The sequence below is a fragment of the Triturus cristatus genome, chromosome 3_2 (assembly GCF_964204655.1).
Source record: "Triturus cristatus chromosome 3_2, aTriCri1.1, whole genome shotgun sequence".
NCBI lineage: Eukaryota > Metazoa > Chordata > Amphibia > Caudata > Salamandridae > Triturus > Triturus cristatus.
Genome location: NC_140584.1, coordinates 933,108,123 through 933,134,289, shown reverse-complemented (window position 1 = coordinate 933,134,289; position 26,167 = coordinate 933,108,123). Strand labels below are relative to the sequence as shown.

Genomic DNA, 26,167 nt, shown 5'->3' with positions numbered 1-26,167 from the left:
CCCCTGACATTGCTGGTCCCACTTTTAAAAAAAATATCTTGTTACGGAACAGAATGCAAGCCGACAATCTCCATCCTATTTTAATATGACTGAGCTCATGAAGGAGGTGGCAGACCCAGTAAAATGTTTTGTTTCAGTTATTAATGTAATGTATGCATGGCTTGACTGCACTGGCTCAAGTATTGCAGGTCTCATTTGTAGTAAATGATGTTTGTTTCCTATATTAGCAATTGATTTTTCTGTAATAGGCTACAGTATCATTGTTTCACCACCACAGTCACAACTTAACTTCCACTAAAAATGCTACCTTTCACTGCATCACCTGTCCAGGATGATAAAATTATCTTTAGGTTGGCTCGGTTACTCTTAGCACATAAGCGCTTTTCCATTCTAACATTATGGGTACATGCAACCACATAGTAAGACTAGAAACGGCTTCAATATTTGTTAATTCTAAGAAATATACACCTGGACAGGTAGTGACACTAATGGTTTTCCCGCCAAAACCATATTTAAAAGAAGAAGCCAAGCAAGAGGACTTCATTTGCTATCACCCATAAGCACAGGAAGTGACATCACTGGATCTCCCATCATCCAACTATACAGGGTGTGGCATCACTGAATTTCCCCATCATACATCTGGGCAGGAAGTGACATTACTGAGTTTCCCATGCCAAAACCGTCTTTAAAAAAAGAATCGAAGCAAGAGAACTTAATTTCCGATCAGCATAGGAAATAACATCAAGGTATTCTGCACTCCTTCCCCCTCCCAGGACCTACTTAATGGCAGCTGCAACACAGATGTGCCACTAGCATGCCGACGTCATACCAAAGGCAAGCCCGTCTGCACCCAGACCGCGCCCAGCGCCAGGAACCTTGATCTGATAACCCCTAGCACTCCTTAGGTCACTAGACCCCAGACGCTGTCCCTTCCCCCAACTGCTGCTATGCCGCATCTCACACCATGGTAGGAGCTTTCACCTGCACCCAATGCCGGTTCTCCAGCAGCCACACAACCACAACTACAACACAAATACGAACTATGCCCTCACCCTACAACACAGCAAAACCGCAGGTCAACATCCAATCGCTTGCATTCTTCTAAAAACATGATCACTCGGCAAACGCACAACCGAAATATGGAATCTGCTAAGTAGCGACGCACCTACCATCATTTTTATCAGAGAGATAAAAACGATCATCTGCTCCCACATCGCCACGGCAATCCCAGCACGCTACAAGATTGCTCATTAAGACCGCCTTCACAAGTCAGGAGGAGGACTCGCTATCATCTAGAAGGAATCCATCCAATGCCCCACATCCTCAGAGAAAACTACCCTATTCATGGAATAGCTGTACTTTAAGCTGTAAATCTCTGAAAACTTCACCCTGAACAGAACCCTCGCCTACCAACCACTCTGGCCATGAGCCAACTTTATCAACCTCATCACCAACTTCATTCCTCTGCTCAACATGTACTCCAAAGACTACAGTCTCCTTGATGACCTCAATTTTCACCTGGAAGACCGAAACAACCCCTGTTCCTCTGCACTCCTCAAAAGCTTGAGCAACACTGGACTCACCCAGCTCGTCCCAGGACCAACACACACAGCAGGACACACATTGGACCACAAAGGACAGCATCAAATACAACTCCACCACACCGATCATATGGACCAACCGCTCCATCATCCACTTACATAAAACACCTCAAGTCAACACCCCTACAAGGTTTAGCATTCCAAGCTGCAGCTGGGGCTAAATCACCAAAGCAGACTGGCTCAATAACCTCAGCACGGATCAACCTAGCCTCACAGACAACAAGGACATCAACAAATGGATCAAGAACTGCGCGGACTCCCTCGCACCCATCAAACTCAACAAGCACAGTAGATCATACAGGCATGCCAGCTAGTACAGAGAAACCTGCAGAGAGACCAAACAACACTGGAAACAGCTAGTAAGGAAATGGAGGGTGAGCCGCAACAGTGCGACACCACCGGCACAACTACCTACAAGGCTGTATTCAGACACCATCACCAGCAAATAAGAGACACCCAGAAAAAAAACACTAGTGGACCTCCTTGCAGGTGTTGGAGCTATTGGAGGTAGCTCCAAAGCCTGCAAGGAGATCTTTTTGATCATTAAGGTTTACACCATGCCCTAGGCCTCTGTCACCAACATCGCTAACTCCCAGCAACTCTGCAACAACTTATCCAGCTTCTTCCACAGCAAAATCTCAAACCATCTACAGCAACTTTGCACACCAACCCAACCCCAGAGAACTCGTAGCTAACCTTCCCATCTCCAACCAAGATGGCCACCTGACTGAATGGACAACCCTTACCAGAAACGACACATCGGCAATCATGCGTACCATCCACTCAGGGGCCCCAACGGACCCATGCCCCTACCACATCTACAACCTGGGAACATCCTCAATCAGTATCACCCCCGACCCCCATCATCAACACATCCATCACATCCACCACTTTCCTGGATAAATGGAAACTTGCTTGCTTCTCCTCAAGAAGTCCACAGCCGACCCAAATCAACTGAGCAACTTCCAACCCATCTCCCTGCTTCCCTATCCATTCAAAGTGATTGGTAAAGCCTTCAAAAAGCAACTCACAACCCATATTGAACTTCACCATCTTCTAGACAGCACTCAACCAGGTTTCAAAAAGAACCACAACACCGAAACTGCACTCATCGCGGACACCGATGACATTCAAATCATCCTGCACCGAGGAGAAACAGCAGCCCTCATCCTGCTTGACCTCTCTGCGGCCTTCGACACTGTCTCCCATTAAATCCTCATAGAAGACGCCACAAGATTGGCATACAAGGATTCGCTCTCAAATAGATCTGTTCCTTTCTCATGGGGAGAATCCAAAGGGTCAGGCTTCCACCGTTCACATCAGAGACCAAGAAAGTGATATATGGAATCCCACAGGGATCGTTTCTTGGCCCCACCCTTTACAACATATACAGGACACCGCTCGCCAACATTATCCGATCACAATACATCCCCATCATCTCCTACACCGATGACACCCAACTCATCCTCTCCCTGGCGGACAAAAAACCACTGCCAGAACCAACTTCACCAACTGCATGACCATGGTGGCAGACTGAAAGCGAACCAACTGCCTGCCGCTCAACTCCGTCACGACAGAAGCACTGGTCTTCGTCAACAAGACCTCCCCATGGGACTTCACCTGGCCATCGGAGCTAAGACCAACACCCACAGACCATATAAGAAATCTAGGGATCATCATAGACAACAAGCTCACCATGACGGTTTATGTCAACACTGTGCATCTCCTGCATCCACTTCTTACGCATGCTGCAAATAATCTTCAAATAGTTGCGTCAGAACACCAGACGGACCATCATGCAAGCACACATCACCAGCAGGCGAGGCTACGGCAACACTCTCTACGCCAGAATCTCCAAACAACTCCGAAACAGACTATCCAGAAAACTGCTGCAAGATTCATACTCAACATCACACCACAACTCAGGAAGCTTCACTGGCTCCCCATTTACAAGCATAGCCAATTCAAACTTCTCACACACACACACACAAATACAAAGCCCTACACAACAAAGGACCAGAATACCTGAACAGCCTAATACATACACTGTCACCAAACCACCAGGCACCTACACTATGCCTCACTTGCACACATTCCCAGTTCCGAAAAAGGAAAACTGGAGGTCTCTCATTCTCCTACATCGCACCCAAGACATAGAACAACGTTCCTCAACACATGAGAGCCTCCTCCTCACTTCTTCAACTCCATAAGAAGCTGAAGACCTTGATCGTCTTATAAGCACCTTGAGGGTCACACACCTACGCTCCTTCCCAAGTGCCTGGATATCCTCTCAGGTGATTAGTGCGCTATACAGAGCTATATAACGTAACATGTTTTGTATACTGGCACCAAGCAGCCATACACAATACATGTCACACCCTTAACCCTTTCCCCGGATACATCTCCTGAATTGCTAGTTGCCGTACTGAAAATAAGGTGTCGACAGATGCCTTTTTGGCCAATGGTTTACAAGGTCTGCAGGAGGGTGTGTAAACCGTGAAAAAAATATGAACTAAGAATAACAACATCGCCATAAAGGTAACTTTATTACCCTTATATCCTGGCTCCATCCCATTCTTAATTAGAACCCAGAGCAATTGAGAAATGAAAGGAAACAAATGACAGAATAGGACAGCAAATATATTTCTGACAGGGTCATGCCTGTAGAATGCTTCCGTTAGCACTGGTGGAGTGTGCAGAGAGACACAATGGGGGTTGGGCTTCACACAGAGTGAAGTAGTGGGTGACAAATTACAGCATTGATCTGAAAATGGTGGCCTTGGCAACTACTCAGCTGGCGCCCTTGACTCCAAAAATACAATTGGTTAGTAGAATGCAGGTTCCTTGCTCTATTAAGATCAATATACAAGGCATGCCTTATGTCCAGACTGCGCAATGTCTCCTCGGACAAAACGAAGTTGTCAAAAAAAGCTCCTCATTCAGATGAAACTCTAAAAGTAAGAGTGGGAAGAAATCATTTAGATCGTAAGACATCTAAAATTGGTCCGTCATCTGCCCTCTACTCTTAAAACTGCTCTTGGAAACAGTAGCGCCGATTCCTTTCTGGGTGTGGGAAAAGCTCTGTTTTTTCTAAAATGAGTTTCCTCTGTACTAGCTTTAGCAGCTCTTGGGATGCAGACTGGAGCAGGCTTATGTGGCTGGACAGAGGCCCAGTGGACTCTGCACTTAAAGAACCCAAGCATCAGTGGTTATCTGTTCCCAGGGGTGGCAATATATTCAGCCTGTTATGCCTTATTTCCGAACTGAAATCTCAAAATAGGAGTCATTTACCACACATACCTCACCCATGGCAAACGTATTTACCAGGTATGGCAAATACCTCACCCAACTTGTGATGAGAGCTCTAGCCTATTAAATGTCCCAAATAGTATGGCACCAAAATACAGGGGAAATGAGAAAAAGAAACAAAAATTTAAGAAAAGAGAAAGGAATGACAGAGACAGAAAGATAGAGATACTGGGGATATGCAAGTTGGGAGCAGTGGAAATAAATCAAAACAATAATTTTGCAAAAACAAAATAAACTTGGCAATAGCCATTGCAAGGAGCCATGAACAGATTGTGAAATGAATTAAAGCAATTATGGAAGAAAGAGCAAACTGCACAATGGGCCTTGTGGAATTGACTAGTGGTGTCAGTTAATTTAGTATGGTGCACTTTTCTAAAATGTGTTTGGAGCCTCCCCAGGAAACACAATTATAGATTTAGGAGTGGTCTGGGGTTTTTAAACCAGTGAAACACCACGTTTAATGCATCTACCCTTCGACTCCTTGCAAACAAGTGCCAAGTACATGGAGGCAGGTTCTCTCTTATCTCCGTCTAAGAATACGTTCAAGCAGACCCACTTATTTATCTTTCTCTCTTTAAAGTTTCAACGTGCCTGCTGCACAAAAACTTCTGGAGCTGGAAAGACTGACAGGGGCTGTCATGGGCCTTCAAAAACCATTCTCCAATGATTTCAGTCGAGCCAGGAAAATGCCATATGAGATAAATGGCCTGGGACTAATTGCTCAAAGGACTACTGCATACAGAGCAGAAATATGCGTTTGACCTCATGGTTAATTGGTTCAAATCCTATTGGAAACACTCAGCCATTCACTCTTCTACAGCCTATAAAACGATTACTACTGTGTTGGATAGTAGTAAACATCTGTTATTTTGAGTCAAGATACCCCAAGGGGGTGAACATGCACTGTACACAATGTTATTTAACATGACTGGCAGTTTGTCACAAAGTTATTGTCTTACCACCATGCCTCGAACTTTAAGAGCCTGCGATGGGTTCATTTTACATAGCTGTCGAAGAGCTTCTGTCCTCCGACGGCCTCCAACGCTTTCTTCATCTTGCCGTTCACCATTCTTGATCAAACCCCTACAAACTAAATGTCAAGCAGAACTAATGAAGCGATGGCAGTTTCACTCTCTCTTCCAATAGTTTACCAAAACAAATAACATTTGCTACTTGAAAGACCAATGTATCTTATTCACAAATTTTACTCTTGGCCTAAAAACTAATAGCCTATCGATCGACACAACCACGGATTCTATTGCTACTCGTATTCTGTCATGTTTGTCAATTCAAGCTTTACATATCAAAAATATGAATCTCATAATATCAATATGTTCACTGTACAAAATAGGGATTTCCTTTTTGAAGTGTGCCGTAAGAGGGGAGGGGGTAGGGAAAATAGTTTTGCACGACAGTCAGTCTCATTATACACACTTACTCAATAGCCTAATGTAAATTAACTTGAGTACGTTTATAACAATAAGAACAAAAGATGGTATAGATACCAAATTTTCTGACATCATAATCACATCTAACACCATCAAAATAGTTAACTGTAGTTTATTATCCATATTAATAGTTTAGTATTTATAAGGCTTACCTGGAGCTTATCAGTATGAATGCGCTTTACATTGAAAAGTCCCAAATGCAAAAAGGTTGAGATGGCAATAGGAGCAGAACAGCTTAAAAACAGTGCATCAAACAGTGATGATAAAATGTTTGTTAAGTTTATAGGTTTGATGTAAGACAGTAGGCATTGAGGGGTTTCTGGAAAGTGTGATTGGTGTCAGATCACCATTCTAGAACTACTTGTTAAGTGCTCCTGTAGCCTTTTGGCAAGGCTCATGCTTTATTTAAAAAAAAAAAAAAAGTGTCCCCATTAATGTTAGTTCTTATCATATCATGGTGCACCATAAAGGAATGCAGTTTCACAGAAAAACTTTCACACATGCACCTGAAGTTCCAGGCCTTTTTCTGGGCACAAAGTCTGCTATGTTTGGGAAGTTTATCCTCGGAAATCAATGCAGTATTACCACAGGGCTTACGATACCATTTTAGGGGATGGTATTAAAAACCCACTAATAATGGTCTTAATCAGAACAATGCATACATCAACTTAGAATTCTGACAAAATACAGATACTGTGTACATCAATCACCTTCATTAAAACTATCAGGGACATTGGCAACAAGAAGGCACAAGAACCAAGCTCCATTGCGGACATGAAGTAGGGCTTCGGCCACATCTATTATTGGTAACAGGGAGGGCAGCTCTGAAAGAAACCAATAGGGCAACCATAAAAATAAACGAATTTATGCAAACGTCATGCTTGTGTATACTAGACATATATCTATTTTAATGCAGTTTTTTCTAATATAACATCTTACCATCTGACAGGAACTTTAAAGAAAACCTTTTAACCAAGAACAAGTGCAATACCTGTGTATTTATAGTTCTTCTTTAAGTGTCTCGTACTATTATATTTTTACTAGTGAACGAAAAGGTTATATTTTGTTCTGAAGATCACTCCAACCTCCATAAATAATTACACTGCATATTTTAGTCAATAGGTAACAAAAGGGCACATCTTAGTGTAGTCATACTCTATTTGATGTTGTGTCATTAGCTAGACCAAAACAAATATCCACATCAAACATTTACTGCATGTTAATCAGAGGTTTCAGTCCTCTTCTGAGACAGTTCCACTTACTAAAGAAAAATAGTGTTTATTAGGACTGATGGGTTGATGTATTCTTCCAAGCACACAAAACATGTCCAGAGAACAGAAAATATTCAAAATTACATTCTATTTAATAATAGTATGAAGAAATTTTTTATCAAAATGCTGAATAACGTGGTTTATGTAATTTGATGTCTCTTCTATTGGGACATATGTGTTTTGTAATTTACTAATTTAGCATTTGCAGGTTGAGGTGGACCCAGGAGATTTTGAACAAAAACAATATTGGTTATAACTTTAAATAGATATCTACATATCCTCACCATAACCTTCAATTATTTACCCATTAGTTAGAAACATCTGAATACGTGCTACAATGTAAGTAAAACCTATTTCTGTCAATTAATCACAACACACATTGTTTTACAAACATATTTCAAATAAAGTATATTGAAAAATGAAAGTTTCCATTTCATGAATGTTAGTGGATTGTCCAGAGTGGGAGGACATTAAAATATGATTTTAGACTGACAATGTGGAATTCTCTTTGTAGTACCTGCTTGTAAGATACAGAGGACATCGGCAGCTTCATCCAAATAAACAGGACTCTCAAAGATCTCACAGGACTTGAGAAAAAATTCACCATTTGAATCAGACACCTAGAATAAAAGCAAAACGAGCAAAACTATTTAAAGGGCATGTTGTTGGGATTTCAATTTTAATAATGTCTTGTGAGTTGATAACAGGATATAAAGGGTCGAAAAGATAAGAGCAAAAAAACACGCCTTATTCATAATAGCCAATAATTCACTCAGAACAAGTCGCAGTCTCCTTGGGGAATCACTGTGTTCAAATTCCAGTGTGAGGCCATGTTGAAGTTGTGAAACCAAGATGCTTTCTCCACTGCCGCCTCCAAGTTTGTGTCTAGAAATTAAAATTTAAGCATAATTTAAAATCTGATCACAAAAATATACAACTCGGAAAAACAATATTAAGAAGAATGGCTTTGCAGACACACAATGACTTCCAGTGAAAGCAGAAAAAGAATCGCATCTATAAAGTAGAATTAGTTCATTGTGTATTCAATAAGAATGGTATTGCAGCTCAATCTTCCATACACTGTAAGTATCGTTCAGTTGAAAATACTACACCGGATCTACTACAACCATATTAAACTGTTCAGAATGGGTAGGGCATCAAGCCCTGGATGCCGGAGGTGTATTTCCATTGAGGCAACATTGCTATATACCATATGGGGATGCTCCAAAATTGAACATTTCAGGAAGGATGTGATACAGGGGCTGGAGGCAGAAGCAGTTATGGGCGTGGAGATATTAGGAATGCTCCAACCTATACTCCTGGGGGTCCCAAATGATGCAGATATTCCGCATCGACTGCTGGGTTTTGCATGTTTGGGTTCATGGTAGCCAAGCAAGACGTGGCCAAGTTATGGGGGCAGACACAAGCACTGACCATAATACAGTGGTGTGAAGGAATAAATATGTGCATGAAAGCAGAAAAGGTGGTATTTGAAAGTAGGGGGTGCCCCAAGAAGTTTAAAAACATGTGGGGAAGTTGGAGAACCTACCATGGGCTTGAGGTACTAGGAGGCGATGCGGAAACAAAGTCACTTTGGAGTGATATCACAATTCCAACTTAAAGAGGGAAGAAGCCTACAAATTATTAGGAATGAGTAGCCCTAGCACCAAGGGGGAGAGGTCAAGAGGGAGGATGGGGAAGAATCTATTGTATAAAATCATCAGCTTAATATCCAACTGTAGTGCATACCTTCTTTTTTGTCTTTCAAATCAATTAAAAAAGGGTTTGTTTTTTTTGTTTCTTTTTTTAATCTTTCTTTTACTTCGAAGGTGCCCGAGGACACACAGCAGTCAATCTGAAAGGAACGATAGGGAAAATGCTTTCTTGAGTAAAAATGTTTTACTGCTTTCTTGAAGGACATCAGTTTTTCTCTTTTCCTCAAAAATAAGTAGTGGTTGTCCAGTTATTGAGGGGCTACATCGTAAAGGATGAAAGATTAAGGTTTTGGTGGCTAATGTAATACAGTGATATACAAATTAATGCAAGGACCTTAAGATGACATTGTTCTATAAAGAGGTTTTAATTGTTAATAATATTTTCAGCATTGTAGCTTTATATGAAAAACGTTTTTTCAATGCTTCAATAAACATGAAATATGAAAAAAACGCTTTTAATACAGGCTTCAGTTATGATAATCACGTGGCTGATCTACAGATAAGACTGAAAGTTACACTTTGCAAAGCTGCAGTTTTTTTGTTAAACTTTTTTAACATAGGTCCATTTTTGTCCATCATTATATCTGGGAGAAAATAGTTGTTTATAAACTCTTGCAGTAGATAAAAGAAGATAAATTAACACCCAAATACAAAATGGTTTAAATATTGCATCAATGTTTTTAGTCATAGGTAAATACTAAAATGCAGCAACAACGATCCCACATTAAAAAGTAATATTCAATTCTCGAAGGATGGTAATTCCTAGGCTTTTTTAATGCAATGCTGCTGCCACACAGATGGTGCATTGTATCTAGTGAACTGCAATACAGTAATGACATGCTACAAATCTGCAGCATTTCATGAACACAAGCTCTTCTGTTACTGGTGTGACCAGTTAAAACAGCATTTTCCATCGAGCCAGACAGTGGTGATACACACTAGTTGGGTTACCACTAATGAAAAAGGTGGGTATGGAAGCTTCACATAAATTTTACACATTTATACAATAACCATATTATTTTAGTAACAGGCAATACGGTTGGGTGCAATGAAATGTGGTTTTGCTTCCAAAGCACTTGAGTTTCGCGTTTTATCAATGCATTCGTAGTTGTTTTTTGCACATTCCATCTTTAGTATGCACATTTGTGCTCCAAAATAATAAGGTTACACAATATACAAAAGTAAGAAATGAAGATTGTTAACAGCCCACCAAATTCATTGAATCAACATGTAATTAAAAGGATTTGCACATTTCTGTGCAAAAATTAGACACATTACCTGAGTTGCTGTTCCTTATTAGCATCCTGCTCCAAGGCATGAAAATCCACAGATAGCAGTGCCACTATAGAGTTCACAGCTTCTACTCCCGATAGGAGTCGAAGAATGAGTTTCTTGTCCTGAGCCCAGCTTTGGCTTTCGTCAGCAGGGGCACAAAGAGCCATCCGAACCAAGCAGGGGAGGAGGAGCCTCAGCTCTGGGTCGCTTAGAGCTGCAAGGCGCTCCACATCAACTTTCTGCATAGCTTCAAAGGCAAATGGACTGACAAACTGGAGGTTGTTGCATTCCCCCATTGTAATGTTGAAGGAATTCTTGGTAATTTTATAAAAGTCTAAAAAAAAAATAATACAGACATAATATTGTAACATTTTTAAGTAAACATGAACTTCATTTAACCACTATATATTTGCACTGAGGGAGGGGGGTAGGGGTTGGATTCAAGAGGGGAATTCAGATTCCCTGTAGTGATTATTGTTGTTCTTATGTCGTTTAGGATGTTGGTCCTATTGTTAAAAAAATTGTACTGCTGCTATTAATGAGAGTAATTTGACTCACGAGTAATGAGTCCATGTATGGTTCAGTGGCAGCCGGCATGTTGTCATGGGGGAATAGACTGCAGAGTGTCTGTCCTGTTCTAGGATGCTGGTGTTTAAGCGGTTGCCAGACTGCACCATAAGTTAGTTGTTATGTTGAAGGAACTGCAGGAGTTGCCCATTATCGTTCACAACAGGAATTCTTCTTAGGATAACCAGATTGTGTAAAATGAAGCAGGCTTCCAGCAGAGTGAAGTCAATGTGGGAGGTGACAACACCTCAAAGAAGTCTGGAGAAGACTCCTGTTTCAAAGTCATCATCAGTGTGATAATCGTTTTGATGGTGCCCTCTCTCTATTGTGTTAACCAGTTCACATTTCCCTTTCAATCATCCATTCACACTCAGCACTATGACGTTAGATTATATATAGTTATATAAAATAACACAACAAAAAAACATTCATGGTCATATACCAAAACCCGTTTTCTCAACCAATCGGACCAGACACCTTGTTCTGAAAATATCAAACACCACAAACATCTAAGAAACTTGCACACTCTACCAATACACAAACTCTTTGAAGTAGAAGACATAAATCTGAGGGACACCACTGAAGTATTGAACATGATTGAACAGTATGATGACCCTGGGTCTAGCACCCTCCTGGCCACTTTGGATGTAGAAGCACTCTATACAAACATACCGCAAGAAGCCACCCTTGAGGTAATGGAAAACATGCTACGGGAGCAAGACCCATGGATCTACAAAACACCTAGCTCTTTCATCTGGGAATGTGCTGCCCTGGCCCTAAAAGAGAACTTTTTTGCTATTAAAAAACAGCTTTACCACCAAATACAGGGTACCAGTATGGGGAGCACCTTCGCGCCGAGCTTGGCCTGCATGTACATGGCTAACTTTGAGGATAAGTTCATCTTGGGCGACAACAATCCGTACAAAGAAAATATCATGACCTGGCGCCGATACATCGATGACGTCCCCCTCATCTGGACAGGGAATGTGGACCTATGCAGCACCTTTTTCGCATGGCTCAACACACTAGACCCCTTCCTTAAGTTCGCCGGCACCAGTTCAGAAGAGAGCATCGCGTTCCTAGATCTCTGGATCACCTTACACAATGGCACACTGCTCACAACCAACTATCGGAAGCCCACAGACAGAAACAGTCTCTTACTATACCATAGTCCTCATCCGAAGGCATTAAGGGACAATCTCCCTGTTGGTAAGTTCCTTTGACTACGTCGTAATTGTAATACCATTTACGAATATGAGAAACAATCTGCCACACTATCACGGTATCTCAGGGAACGCCACTATCCACCAAAAACCATTAACAGAGCACAAAAACAAGCAAGGAACAACCACAGAGAAGCCCTGCTGGAAGTTAAAGAGAAACAAGAGAACAAGATCCTCACTTGTGTAACAACGTTCACACCCAACTCCAACAGCATTCAAAAAATGATCAAAAAACATTGGGGCATATTATCAACAGGGTCATTCGAACCAGGACCAGCCCCCCTTTTTGCCTTCAAAAGGACCCAGAATCTAAAGGACCTACTCGTGCACACACGACCAAGACACACTGTTAGCAACCAACCTACGCTATGGTCTTTACCACCGATCATAGGACACTTCCCCTGCGGTACATGCTCTATTTGCCCTCTAACAGTCCAATCTAAGAGTTTAGATCTAGGACTAACGATACCCTGGGTACAAAAATGTCACACAAACTGCAATACCAAAAACTGCGTGTATCTAATCACATGCCCGTGTAATAAAAAATACGTGGGTATGACCACAAGACCTATTAATATACGCATGGGAGAACACAAAAGCACAATACGATGTAAAAAGACAAACCCGAAATTTCAAAATCACTTCCTTGAGATGAACCATGCCATCAATTACCTTAGATGGACTATCATAGAATCCAATACTAACTGGACTGCGACTATCCTATTCAGACAAGAACAACGCTGGGTCTTCCGTCTAAAGAGCAATACCCATGGGCTCAATGACGATATACCATGGTCTGAATTAGTCACCTAGCTTCCCCTTATCAGACACGGATTGTCCTTTTCCTCCCCTCTGGGTTGCTCCCCCTCTTACTTTACATCTTAACATGAAACAATTGTCTCATCAACTTGAGGCATTCATCACAGCGGTACATTTTTCATCATTACCCTTGGCTTTATAGAATCAGATCGCGAAACATCATCTGTAAATGCCAACAATGTCGTCTAAATTACAGCACGATGACCCCTTGATGTTAGTGTCTATCTAGTATACCATATCTATTGACACACGTTAGCTGGGCAAATATGCACGCACCTGTAGTGATTGGATCACATTAGTGTGATCGCAACCTGGCTCCCAGCTACCATCACACACAACTCTAGAATAGAGTACTCACCACTTGTGCCCTCCTTTTGGCACTTCCCCATGGGGAATACAGACCAAGTTACCTTTTCCACATTTCTTTTAGGATCTTTCTCTTATCTTTCTAAAGATTTGAAAAGAGTGTGGTAAACACACAGCGCATTCTTCAATTATTTTTCCCAATCCAAAATGGCGACTGTTTTTTGCCGCCGACCAGACTTCCGGGTGAGTCCCCCACGCCCCGTAGAGACATGCCACCTGTTCCCACATGCTTCTGCCACTCACCGGCACAAATACCGGAGCAACTCCAACACCACTACTCCGGAGTCCCGCATTCGACAGGGCAGGTGAATAGGCTCGGATGAGGGTGCGTCTACGTGAGTATTACTTCGCTGCTTCTACCCTGAGAGACTTCTGTTGTAAGGTATGCCATTGACTAAACAACCTTGACCCACCATTATTTGTATTTCGCAGTGATTACCCCCCACCGCCGGCTGGACTCACGAGGGGGCACTTTTCCTTCTCGCCAGGGGTACATTTTCTTTATGCTTATGTTTTGTCTGTTTTTATGTTTGTTTATAAATCCCTGACTGCAGTGCACGAAATATACCGCATTGTTTCCTTAAAAACAAACGTACCACAAACAGGAATGCTACCATATGGTTCTGCATACGCTGCATCACCGATTACCCCACAGGCAGCATCGACCATCTTACCTGTGCTGTGGGGGCACGTCACCCGGGTGGCCACCTTCATAGAACAAGAGAGCCTTCTGCTCAAACTGCACCTTGAATAGATTTTTATACACTTTTGTTTGTTTGACCAATGTTCACTAATTACCGCATGGTGTTATATGGTTATTAACACCTGTAATTGAAGTTCATGCTACTGTGTGAAATTATTTGGATTGGTCCCTCTACCAACCAGTATGGACTCATTGACACCTGAAGTTCGTTTTCTTTCAGACGCTTTGTGAACGTCGAGCAATTTTTTAAGTCTCTATTTGTATGTTCCCTTTTCTTTTTTCTCCATTTCATTTCCACAGGTACTAGGCTGGGACACGTGAACAGTGTCCCCCATAGCGCAATGCGCATTATCTAACCTGAATAAGAGGTACTTTAGGAATTAGGAGTGTCTCCCTCTTTTCCTTTCACTTTCCTCAATTTTCACAACCTTTGGTCCTGACGAAGTGCGAGGGGATCCATTAGGGACCCAACGACGGCGCGAAACATGTTGACCAGCGCACTTTCTTTCACACACGGGCACTAGGAGCAGCAGAGTAATACCCCGTCCTCTATGCCATTATTAATAGAGGATTGCCTTTTGCCCTTGTACATATATACATTTTTAATCCTACCCCCGGACCAACGAATAAAGCTATCCCCACGGCACCGGAGGGTAATTTTAAGACACCACCCTCCCCCCCCTTTTTTTCTAGGCCCACACACCTGCATGCACAACTGCGGCGTCTACACAAAAGATCTCTGACAAAGAGCCTTCTCGCGGGGCCCATGGGGGACTGCAGCGCCACCCCCACGAGGAGCAATGCCCAATGATGAAGCATGACACTCGCAAGGGTGTGTGAGGGCACTAGTATCAAAAGGAGAGATTCCCCACCTCACTCTGATAGGGTACATTTCCTCTAGAGACTTTGTCCTCTTTATCTACTTCAGTGACCTAATTGGCCTCTGAGCCTGTCTTCTTCCTAAGGAACAGTTACCACAACGTAATATGACATAAATTAAATATCAGGTATAAAATAAAAGCCGGTGAGGGAGGCCAACTGGCATAAGAGATAAGCAGACAACAAATGAGCCCTGGCAGGGATAACTAACTCTAACACACTTCCAAGGTCAACAAAACTAGTACCAATAATTAAATTATCATAAGCAATTCCTCACATCAAAACAATTTTCCAACAAGTAACTGAAAAATCACCTATATGAATTGTGTACACATGCTGTTGAAATACCTGCCAGCCCTCACGTACGTTTTAAGTCTGTGGGTTGACAGCGCAGCCATCAAAAGGACCTAATATCACTTCTATGCTCGGTCCCGACGAGCATCCTTTCTCACCTTATGCTATTAACTGATTGTATCCTTCTAGAGAACTTAAATAAGGGACTACTTTACAAGTATAGCTCAATATTTCTGCTCCTTCTTCTTCTAAAGCAGCCTTCCTGTAAACGATGTCACAATGTCTATGAAACCAAGCGGAAATCTAGAATGCTTATTGTTGGTGACTGTTAATGATGCAGGACAGGGTAAAAAGGACAGTTTTTTCCTCTTCAATGGATGACCCTTTCAATGTACTTGCGCTGCATTAAATCCTCGGCCCTGCTGGCTAGAGAAAGCACAGCCGTGGCTAAAGCAAGGACGAGCCTCAGACCACAACCCCCACAAAGGCGACAAAGATCCCCAACACAATCTCAGAAATGGACGGAAACATCAGGAGTAAAGGCTGCAAGACAATCCCCAAGGATCTAACAGAAGAGTCAAAGGCAGCCTCCACACACCTGCTAAAGGGGAAAAAAGGACCAACAACAAGAGTAGAAAACCCCATAAGGGTGCCTCAAGAAAAGACACCCAAAGCAGAGAAGAATCCTAAAAGGGAGTTGTAGTGATTTCCGTGTGAATAAATACTCTGGAAGCATTCAGAGTAGATCCTTATCTTTATTGCCAACCCGCAGGACATCAGCATGACTCTCAGGAGAGCGTAACTTCTGCCTTAAACATTCTATACAAAGATTTATATAGGTAGAACATAGAACTAACAATTTGTAGTTCTGCCTTCTAGATTCTAAAAGGAATACGAATGAAAGCAAGGGAATACAACAAGTGAATACAAATTAAAACATCTCATGAAACATCTTACCGTATACTACACAACCTCCCCCTTATAAAATAAAATTTTTAAAAACTTTATTCACAAACAAAATCATTAAAACAAGATGGTTTCTTAATAATTCTCCCACTGGGGATTTTCGGCTCATTAGACAAAGAACATTCCTCCACAACCAAAGGAGTTTGAACAGTGACCGGTTGAGAGGTATCTTGTGCAATAACTTGAGAACCTGATGAGGTTCCTTCAACAGAAATTGGTTGAAAATTGTCTTGAGCTAAAGCTTGAGAACTTGAAGATGAAAGGTCATTGGAACTTGAACACAAATCACAATCCAACAACCACCAATAATTTTCTTGAGGAGTGACAAAATCAAATGAACTCTGTAAAACATTTTTAGTGAGGGCTAAACGACTCATATGCCAAACTTCACCATTGTCAAGAATAACCGTATTATTATTCACCTTAACAACTTGATGAGGTTTGCTAAACCTGCTAACTCCTTTGGGAGTTTTTTTTAGCTATCTTTATATGAACCCATTGACCAACGGAAGATTTGTTTGTTTGCTACCATGTTTCTTATCAAAATAAGCCTTACTTTTGGATTGAGATATTCTAATGTGATGTTTAATACTATCCCAATCACAAGGAACACATTTGCTTCTATTCATCCGACTAGGATTCTCCTTTGGAAATGGAATCCTACCCCTCATGATAGAGAAGGGACTGCAACTAAGAGAAGAATGACTGTTCACCCTGTAAAACCAAGTCATTTTCATCAACTCATTTTCCCAAGACAAGTTAGATTTATTAGAAGGTTGAATAATCCCTTTAATAGATTATAAAGTGCAGAGAATTTTTGTTCACTACCAGAAGAACGTAAATACTGGACCATTTTATTTGATTTAACCTTGTCTGTGAGGATGGATGCGGGGAAACCTTCCCTAAGAAACACAGCATCCAAAAACTTGATAGCAGTAAGAGAATTCACACTTTCCACAATATTCAACTCAAACCATTTAGAAAATACATCAACAAGGACAATAATGTACTTGATAGAACCATCTGGCCAAGAAATAGGTCCCAAGAAATCCAAAGCAACTTCTTGCCAAGGAGCGTTCGGACAATGCAATGGGAATGAAGGTGGATTAAGAGTTTTATGAGATTTGTCTGCAACTTCACAAAAGGACACACTCCCTAACAAATCGTTCCACAGCATTATCTGCACCTGGCCACCAAAACAAAGCTTTGAGTCTCTGTTTAGTGCGGGTGATGCCAGAGTGGCCATCATGACAAACTAATTATTTTCTTTCTTTCTTTCTTGAGAGGCCCAATTATATCTCCTCTCAACAGAAATTGACCATCAACACTCAATTCATTCCTCACATCCCAGAATCCTCTGAGTTAATCTGTAAGATTCTTTCTTTCACCATCAGACCAACCTTTAATAACTTTAGATTTGACATCAAGAAGAACAACATCCTCAGTTTCAGCATTTATCCACTCAAAACGTTCAATGCTCCCTTGTAACACATCAACATAAGAGACACTGGCAACAGAAAACTCATTCCATGAATTACAGTCTATCTCAGTCAAAGATAAAGCCATTCTGCTTAGAAAATCAGCTGTTCTATTTTTCACGCCAGGAACGTATCTAACAGTGTACACAAAATTTTGAAGTCGCAAAGAAAATCTAGCGATTCTAGAAGTGGCTTTGTATAAACCTTCAGTTGTAAGAAGTTTAGTTAAAGGTTTATGATCTAATCTTAAAACAAAATGCCTGCCCCATAAGAATTTTCTAAATTGTTCCATAGCCCAAACGCAGGCTAAAGTAACTCTTTCAATTACTGAATACTTTTACTCTGAGGGAGACAATCACCTGGACAGCAAAAGCAATGACAACTTCATTAAGATCTCCATCAATCTGAGTGAGCACAGCACCCAATCCTTACGAGCTTGCGTCAGTGGTGACAAACGCGACAGCAGACGGATCAAGACCTTGTAAATTGGGGTCTTTACTGATAGCGTTTTTAATAGCTTTAAAAGTTTGTTGGCATTCAGAGGACCAATCAAAACTGACTTTATTCCTTAACAGTATCCTCATAGGATGGGTTTTCTCTGAAAAGTTCTCGATAAACTTAGAGCAAAATTCCGCTAAGCCCAAGAATGATCGCAAATCATCCTTGGACTTAGGAGATGGAGCATCAATAATAGCACTAATAAGTTTAGATTTGGGTTTGATACCATTGTGGCTTCCCTAAATAAGTCACACTGCGTACAGCAAATTTGCATTTCGAAATTTCACCAGTCAAACCTTTAGAAGTTAAAACTTTTCTTAATCTGTCATCATGTTAAGGTTTATCATGACCCATTACAAGAATGTCGTCCTGAAAGAAAGTAACCTCTGGCATATCACCAAATAACTGAGTCATTAACTTTTGAAATCCAGAGGCTGCAGAAGCCAAACCAAAAGGCATTCTGCGAAATTGGTAACAACCAAAAGCGGTACAAAAAGAACTGACATTTCTGCATGACGGGTGTAGGACAATTTGGTGATAAGCCGCAGAGAGATCGATTGTGGAAAACCACTTCGAATCTCTGGTCATAGAAAGCATTTCATCAATCCACCTTCGTCCTCACTCGCGATCTGCATCTCATTCATTCAGGTTCAAAAGATCATACAATCCCCCTCTGAATTTGTTACGTATTGGCACAAATATTTAAAATTAATACACTGATGTCATCATTTGCCACAACTGGTGTATCTGTTTAACCACATAAACCCCAATATCCCCCAATTGTTATATATCTAGGGAAATGTTTATACACCCAGGTTTGTGTCTACACAAAAGCGTCGACGCGTCTCGATGGAATAATCATATGGAACCTTCTTTCTCAAGACAATGGTTTTTGTTACTCTTGTGTTTCGAATCTTGGACACTTTGTAGAAATAGAGCCCTCGGTATGCGTTAATGGCCTAATTTCAGCAGCCGTCTTTGCCTTGTTTTTAAATTCTAATCGATAATTGATGTCCTGTTGATGTATTTTCTTTTGTTGAGATATATACAATCGCTGCGACCGTTACCGCCTTGATTTAAACTTATATAAAGCCTAATGTTCATAGATTCAATCAATGGATTTCCAATTATAGTTTTTTCCACCGCAGTACTTGCTTTACTGCTCCACCAGGACGAACATATGAACATACCGCCGGTGGTTTCTCGCGATTTAAAAAGGCGGATGATGTCTCCAAGAATAACTATATTGGAGCAGTAGGGTTAGACTTTCCTTTCGACTTGGACGAAACTAAGCTGACAGACAGTTTTTCTGTACCGACAGAGATAGCCTTTGCACTTCTTTCGGAAAGTTCAGCCTTTTTAATTAAAGTGATAATATCTTTAAGGCAGGAGTCTCCTTCAATCCATAGCTTGTCTTGGATACTTTTATTTTTTTGGCAAATAACCAGTTGATCTCTTATCATGTCGTCATGGAGTACTCCAAATTTGCAAGGGACTGCAAGAGTTTCTAAACTAGAAATATAATCTTCAATGGATTCATTCAGTTGTTGCTTTCTTTTGTAAAATGTGCGTCTAGAAATGGCTACGGAAACGCTAGGAGAAAAATGAATATCCAAATCTAAAATTGCAAGCTTAAAAACATCAACATCACCTGCTCTCTCTGCTTTCTGCATCTGGTTATAAACTCTTAGACCTTCAGGGCCAAGGCAATGCATAAGAATTCTTTTTTTCCTATCAGGAGAAAGAGTACCACTATTATCTTCTACCGTGGCAATATAATTAAGAAAATACTCCTTCCATTCTGTCCAATTGACAACGGGCTCACCAGGATTGGAGAGCAACTCTTTCGGCGTATTTAAATTGATGCCCACCATTAAGTTGTTAATAACATTAGCAGAAGAAGTAGTGCTTCCTGAACTTCCTTTCATGTTGTGAAACACACGGGCACAAATAAGATATAAAAGTCAAGAATATAAAATAACCAACCAGTACTCAGTAGTTGCAGGATAATGCGATGTGGAAAGAGTTTGAATCTGCTGGTAATGGAGTAAACAAGCGCGGTGCTTTTCGTTTTGAAACTGACACTATTTCAGTCGTAGTGTTGCTAAACAACGAGAAATGCAGCAGAAGATTAAAAAAACAAAATGGTGGCACGTAAAGGTCATGCAGCGTGACCTGCGTAGGAGTCCCAGAATACCTTGCGTGTGTGTCAAATCTTCATAGGGAAGAATAATGGAGATATCAGAACACTCGAGGAAGAGCGGAGCTGCGAATGTTGAGCAATGACGGTGAGTGCGAGGCCGGTTTTAAAAGATGCAGGTAATAACAGCAACTGCAAATGAGCAACGGCAAATGAGCAACTTGAAGAAAAAAAAAAGAGAAAAAAAATTATTTACCCGGCTTAGTAGGCAGTAGCAAAAAGATGAAAGCACTCACTTCGATGGTCAGCAATCAAGCAATTTGTAGCGATAGTATCGGTAAATATTCTGTCGCAGTAGCATTCGCAACGAAGAGTAGAATAGCCGGAAAAGCTTCTAAAAACACTATGGGTCTGCGTTGGCAGCAACACGATCCCAGCTCGTCACCAAATTTCTGTAGTGATTTTCGTGTGAACACTCTGGAAGCATTCAGAGTAGATCCTTATCTTTATTGCCAACCCGCAGGACATCAGCATGACTCTCAGGAGAGCGTAACTTCTGCCTTAAACATTCTATACAAAGATTTATATAGGTAGAACATAGAACTAACAATTGGAAGTCCTGCCTTCTAGATTCTAAAAGGAATACTAATGAAAGAAAGTGAATACAACAAGTGAATACAAATTAAAACATCTCATGAAACATCTTACCATATACTACAGGAGTCCACACAATCAGAGCAAGATCATTGATCGGCCCACAGCACATAAGAAATTCCAAAGAACCCAGTGAAGAAGTCAACCAAAAGCAAGACCCAGAGGAATAATGGGCAAGCTGAGCTAAGGGACACTGCTCCAGGACACAAGGACCAGATAAAGTACCCCCCTTCCTGAAGGAAAGAAGCGAGGTAGGTCCCAGAGCCCACAAAACAAGGGAGGCCTAGGAAAGAACAGACATCTCAAGCTGCCAATTTTACAGAGGAAATTGAGAACATCCACCCTAATAAAAAAGCAAAGTGTGCAGCAGCAGAACAATCTGCACCTAGCAAAATAACCTGACCAGAGGACTGTCACAAGAGATGAGCAAAGAAAAGGCTGGAGAAGGCTAAGAAGGGAATCCAGGAGCGTGGCCAAGATGGCGATGGGAGCTGACGCAGCCTGAGGAGCTCCACTGTCCGCCCGTTTATTAATCCATCAACTCCCCCTTGGCCTGGCCTCTACAAGCTGTATGAGCACTCCGACCCGGTAACAAAGGAGGAGAACCGAACCTGTGAGGGGAAAACCATAGAAAAAAAAGTAGTGGCCAGCATAGAAATGTGGAGACCGGTGGGAGCCGCGGTGCTAATGCAGTGGAGCTGGTTGCTGCTGGGGCGGGTGTCGTGGTCTGACGTGCTGCCTCCCGGGAGCTACAGGCATCGGGCGGACCACTGCCAGAGATGTGGCCGTGGGGACGACCCCCCGCCTCAACACAGTTGTAGATTGTATTGTATCGTAATTGCATTTATATAGCGCTTACTACCCCTGATGAGGCGTTGAAGCGCTTTTTCGGCGAGTAGCACCCTACTCCGGAACCCATAAAGGGTTAGTCTTGAATTAGTATAGTGAAATATGAAAGTAATCGGAGTGGTGGATATTGGTCAGTTATTTGGATTTATAAGGAAAGCGGAGGGATAGAGAAAGGAAAAGGGTTTGCATTTATATAGCGCTTGCTACTACCCCTGATGGGGGGGTTGATGTGCTTTTTTTGGGGCGAGTAGCATGCTACTGTGGAACCCGTACAATGTTGGTGCTAAATTAGTATACTGAAATATGAAAGTAATTGGACTGGTGGATATTAATCAGTTATTTGGATTGAGAAGGATAGCGGAGGGATAGAAGAGGGGAAAAGGTTTGCATTTATACAGCGCTTGTTACCCCGATGGGGTAGGTGTCTTACAGATTTAACCACTGCCAGAAGTGGCAATACTGGTAATACAGTCCGTCTCTGATATTAGCTTATATACTCGCTTGATCATTCTTTGAGCCTATTAAAGGCTAGACAAAACCCAGCAGGGGTCTACAGTCTGGGGCTTGAGGAAAGACTACTGCTGGTTATACCTGACACGCCTCAGCTCGCCGGAGCATACACTTCACAAGCTCCAGGAACTGACAGCTGTCCTTACAACACTTGTATGCACGTCTGGTAGTCAGAAACAGCAAGAGGAAATGAAGATGCTGTGACAATATTAAGAAACAAGCATTTGAAATGCAATCGGTCTCGCCTTTGGGACCTTATATGTATTTAGCTATGCAGCACATTATCCCTGGGTGCTGAAACATCTACTGTTCCTTAACATGGAGGGAAAGGAAGCACCAAACTGTGTGACACGCCAGGTATGGGAACACATGGAGAGAAGAATTGCCTTTCAGCGGAAAATGGTATAGTCCAAAGCTCTGTTTCTAATATAAAATCAGGGCCTTCGGTGGTCACATCACTGAAAATACAAGATTTGAAAAAAATATTATTGTCTACGGGTGCTTGTGGAAGACAATTTCTATGGACTTAAATCCAGATAATGCTAAAGTGATTTTGGTATTTTACTGACCTCCACTTGTTTTTCTATCAAGACAGTTAAATAGATGCAGTTGAACAGGAAAAAAAGTCTCTAAGCGGAAGCAGACAAGTCCTGGGGCTGATCTCCAGAGCCCACATAGTACATACACATATAAGTATATAATAATAAGTATATACTAAAGTATATACATGAGGTCTCATATGCTCGACCTAAAAAGGCTATCAAAACTATAACAATTGCGAGTGGGGCGTCCCGGGAGTGCCGCAGGCGGCACCCGGGACTAACCGGGTAGCCCCCATAGCACTCATTGGGCCTCTCTTTGCGGCGGAAATCTAACGGCAGCCGCACTCAAAAAGTGGATTAAACATCCTTCGCAGCATGCACAGCCTTCACAGTTATTGGCTTTTATTGGTGTGTCAGATGTATGGGCGTCACAGTGACTCGGCGGGAAAGAGCGAGGGCAGTAGACCCAACCCACTAACTCACCAGCTGGGTACTTGCACGCCTCCACTCTCACTCCAGCTGTATATCGTCTACAAGCCGGAGCCGCAGCCAGATCCCAAGCAAAGCTGTTTGCTAGGTGGATTTTCGCGCACTGCCTTCCCCCTGAAGTCGCCGTCACGGCCCCCACTGCAGTGTATCCAGAAGCAGCCGTATGCAGAAGCAGCAGCAGCGTTGGAGTCGCGGGGCAAGGGGGACAGCGGTAAATCAGTTGCTGAGTCCCGGGAAAATCGCTGGCTTGCCATGAGCCACCCGGCATGAGCGTCAGTACCTTTAGATTCTAGTGGATTACATTCTGGCACTGTAGATAACTGATCTTTGTGGGCCTCAATTGCATGTTGCAGCCTCAAATATTGGTAAAACTGGGTCTTGTGCCACAAATATATGGATGTCAACTGTTCATATGTCGTAATGTGACTGACCTCCCACACATCCCCCAACTTAGATATGCCGCTCATGTCCCAGTATTGTAAACCCGTCAAGGCTGCCACCTGCCTCAACCCTTCATTGTGCCACAAGAAAGTTTCAGTTGTTGGGATCCCTTCCTATTGAGTCCATCTAACTGCACAATACCTGCTTATTACTAGTCCTTAGCAATTGCGGGCATCACGAGTTAGAAAGTACAGGTGTACTGTCAACAGTCTTATTTCTTTTATACATTGTAATTAAAGTTGAATATTAGGGTTGCTACACTTGTCAAAGATCTAGTTCTTAATCAGGAGCATTAATGAGGTCCAGTAGCATAGCTGAATGGCAGAGCAGTGTCAGTCCCCATTGTAAGGTGACTGTGTACATTTTGTAAAGGTAATCCTAGGCAAGCCTCCGACGCATTGTAAGGTACAAACTGAATCCTAGAAATCCCATAGTGTTTAAGGGGATGTTAAATGCATAAAATTGGAAGATATTCCAGAGTAGTGGAAGAAAGATAATTTTAAATATCACTCCTCAATATTAGGCCTCCTTGAAAGACAGGGGCACTGTATTCTGTATATGATGATGATGCTCTGTTGTGTTGGGTAGCGGACGTGGGGTACTAAAACTCTAGTGCATTCTTGTTTTGGTGGTAAAGTTGAGACCACTTTATGATGGAGAACAGTCAAAGTCATTGTTGCAATGTAATGCTGACAGCACTCAATAAAAAAATTAAAACAAAATAAATTGCGCTGCTCTCCCCACTATTGAGAGAGGTAATGTATTCAAAATGTCCATTTCCTGTCGCTCTCATTGAATCAGGGGAATGATAGTAAGCTCCCAGCTCATCTTTTCATCCCAACCTATGCACCCCATCGATGCCGAAATTAGGGCCTGCGCTGTGCCAAGCAACGGTGAAAAGAAAATAAGTTAATTATCTTTAACTGCGGTTATACAGTATTGGTATCTTTCATAGAGTCACATGCCTGAAGCATTCCCCGTCGAAGTGGGAGTCCCACCGCACCACAACCAAGCAGCATGATAAAAGCACTACAGGCCACAATAGCTCCAGGTCACCAGATCAACAGCCCATCTATGTCCCTTCTTTTTATTTATTTTTTAAAAAGGACCAAAGTCTAAAATACAACCAATCAGCCGCCAGCAACACTCCCAGGAGAGGCCGAGTCCCTCCCATTTTCCAGCACAAGTGTGAGTAATATCCCAGCCACAAGGTGAGCCTCTCCAGGCAGAGCAGCGCGGAGGCCCTTGACTTTGGCGGCAGTGAGGCCTGGATTGAAGGTGCAGTGTTTGGGCTTTGTTGAGGGAGTGGCTCCTGACGCAACTGACGATTCCAGACAGCGAGGGCCGTGCTCCAACACTGCCCCCCAATAAAACTACATGTGGCCTGGACATTAAAGGTGAGCACACAGAGGCCCAGATAACTCCAGGCGGTGCAGAGAGGGACCAACAGGGACTGGAAGGGATCCATATTGTCAGCCAGATATTTTGCCAGGCATCACGGCTGGAGACCGTGGTGCCGGTGCGGGATGGCGAGGCCCTGGATCTCCCCCCGACCCCCGCTGCTCTTGCCCCCCTTCTTACCTGCCGGACTGACTGAGGATCCTTGGAGGCCCATAGGGGCAGATAAGACTGCTGAACAGCGCCGGTGTATTGGGCCGCGCCGCCTCGGCTCTGCGCTAGCCGAACGGGCAGGTGGGGTCGCGGTGGGCTACCGACTGCGCAGCCGGCGCTGTCCCCCCCTTGCTTGTGTGACGCGAGCCAGCCCTGACGGCAGTGCGGCCTACCCAGAAGATAGCCTGGAGGAGGGGTAGCCCTAGGCGCCACAAAGCATATGGCGGAAGGCTGGTGAAACACTCCCCCAGTACGGAGCAGAGAGGAGCGACAGCAAACAAACCCTAGTGGCGGGGTGTGAGGTGACTTCCCATGCTTTAAACTCCAGCAGTTCGCCCCTGGACCATACCGGCACCTTCAACACTGCATAAGGGCTGTGATATCCACTTGAACTCCCGGACGGCCTTTGGGGGCCACTAACGATTCCGCTGAAGCACCTATCAAACAGTCTCAGCAGCCCGCTGAGCTGAATACTGCTGGTCAGAGGATCTCATACCGCCCACACAGGGGGCCATTACG

At 42.6% G+C, this 26,167-nt stretch overlaps 1 protein-coding gene across 3 annotated transcripts in view; it reads right to left on the bottom strand.

Annotated features, from left to right (window-relative positions):
- The window catches only part of INTS2 (integrator complex subunit 2), a 305,765-nt gene that overhangs the window by 247,774 nt on the left and 31,824 nt on the right, over positions 1-26,167 (bottom strand). For 2 of the 3 annotated variants that reach the window (XM_085649420.1, XM_085649422.1), the window contains exons 2-6: positions 10,623-10,953; positions 8,376-8,514; positions 8,147-8,249; positions 7,069-7,182; positions 5,870-6,000 (exon numbers count right to left, since the gene is read on the bottom strand). In XM_085649420.1, the coding sequence (XP_085505546.1) occupies positions 5,870-6,000; positions 7,069-7,182; positions 8,147-8,249; positions 8,376-8,514; positions 10,623-10,915 (780 nt within the window). In that variant the 5' untranslated portion in view covers positions 10,916-10,953. Of the gene's footprint in view, positions 1-5,869; positions 6,001-7,068; positions 7,183-8,146; positions 8,250-8,375; positions 8,515-10,622; positions 10,954-20,398; positions 20,529-26,167 lie in introns of those variants that run through there. The other variant, XM_085649421.1, reaches the window with a different exon arrangement.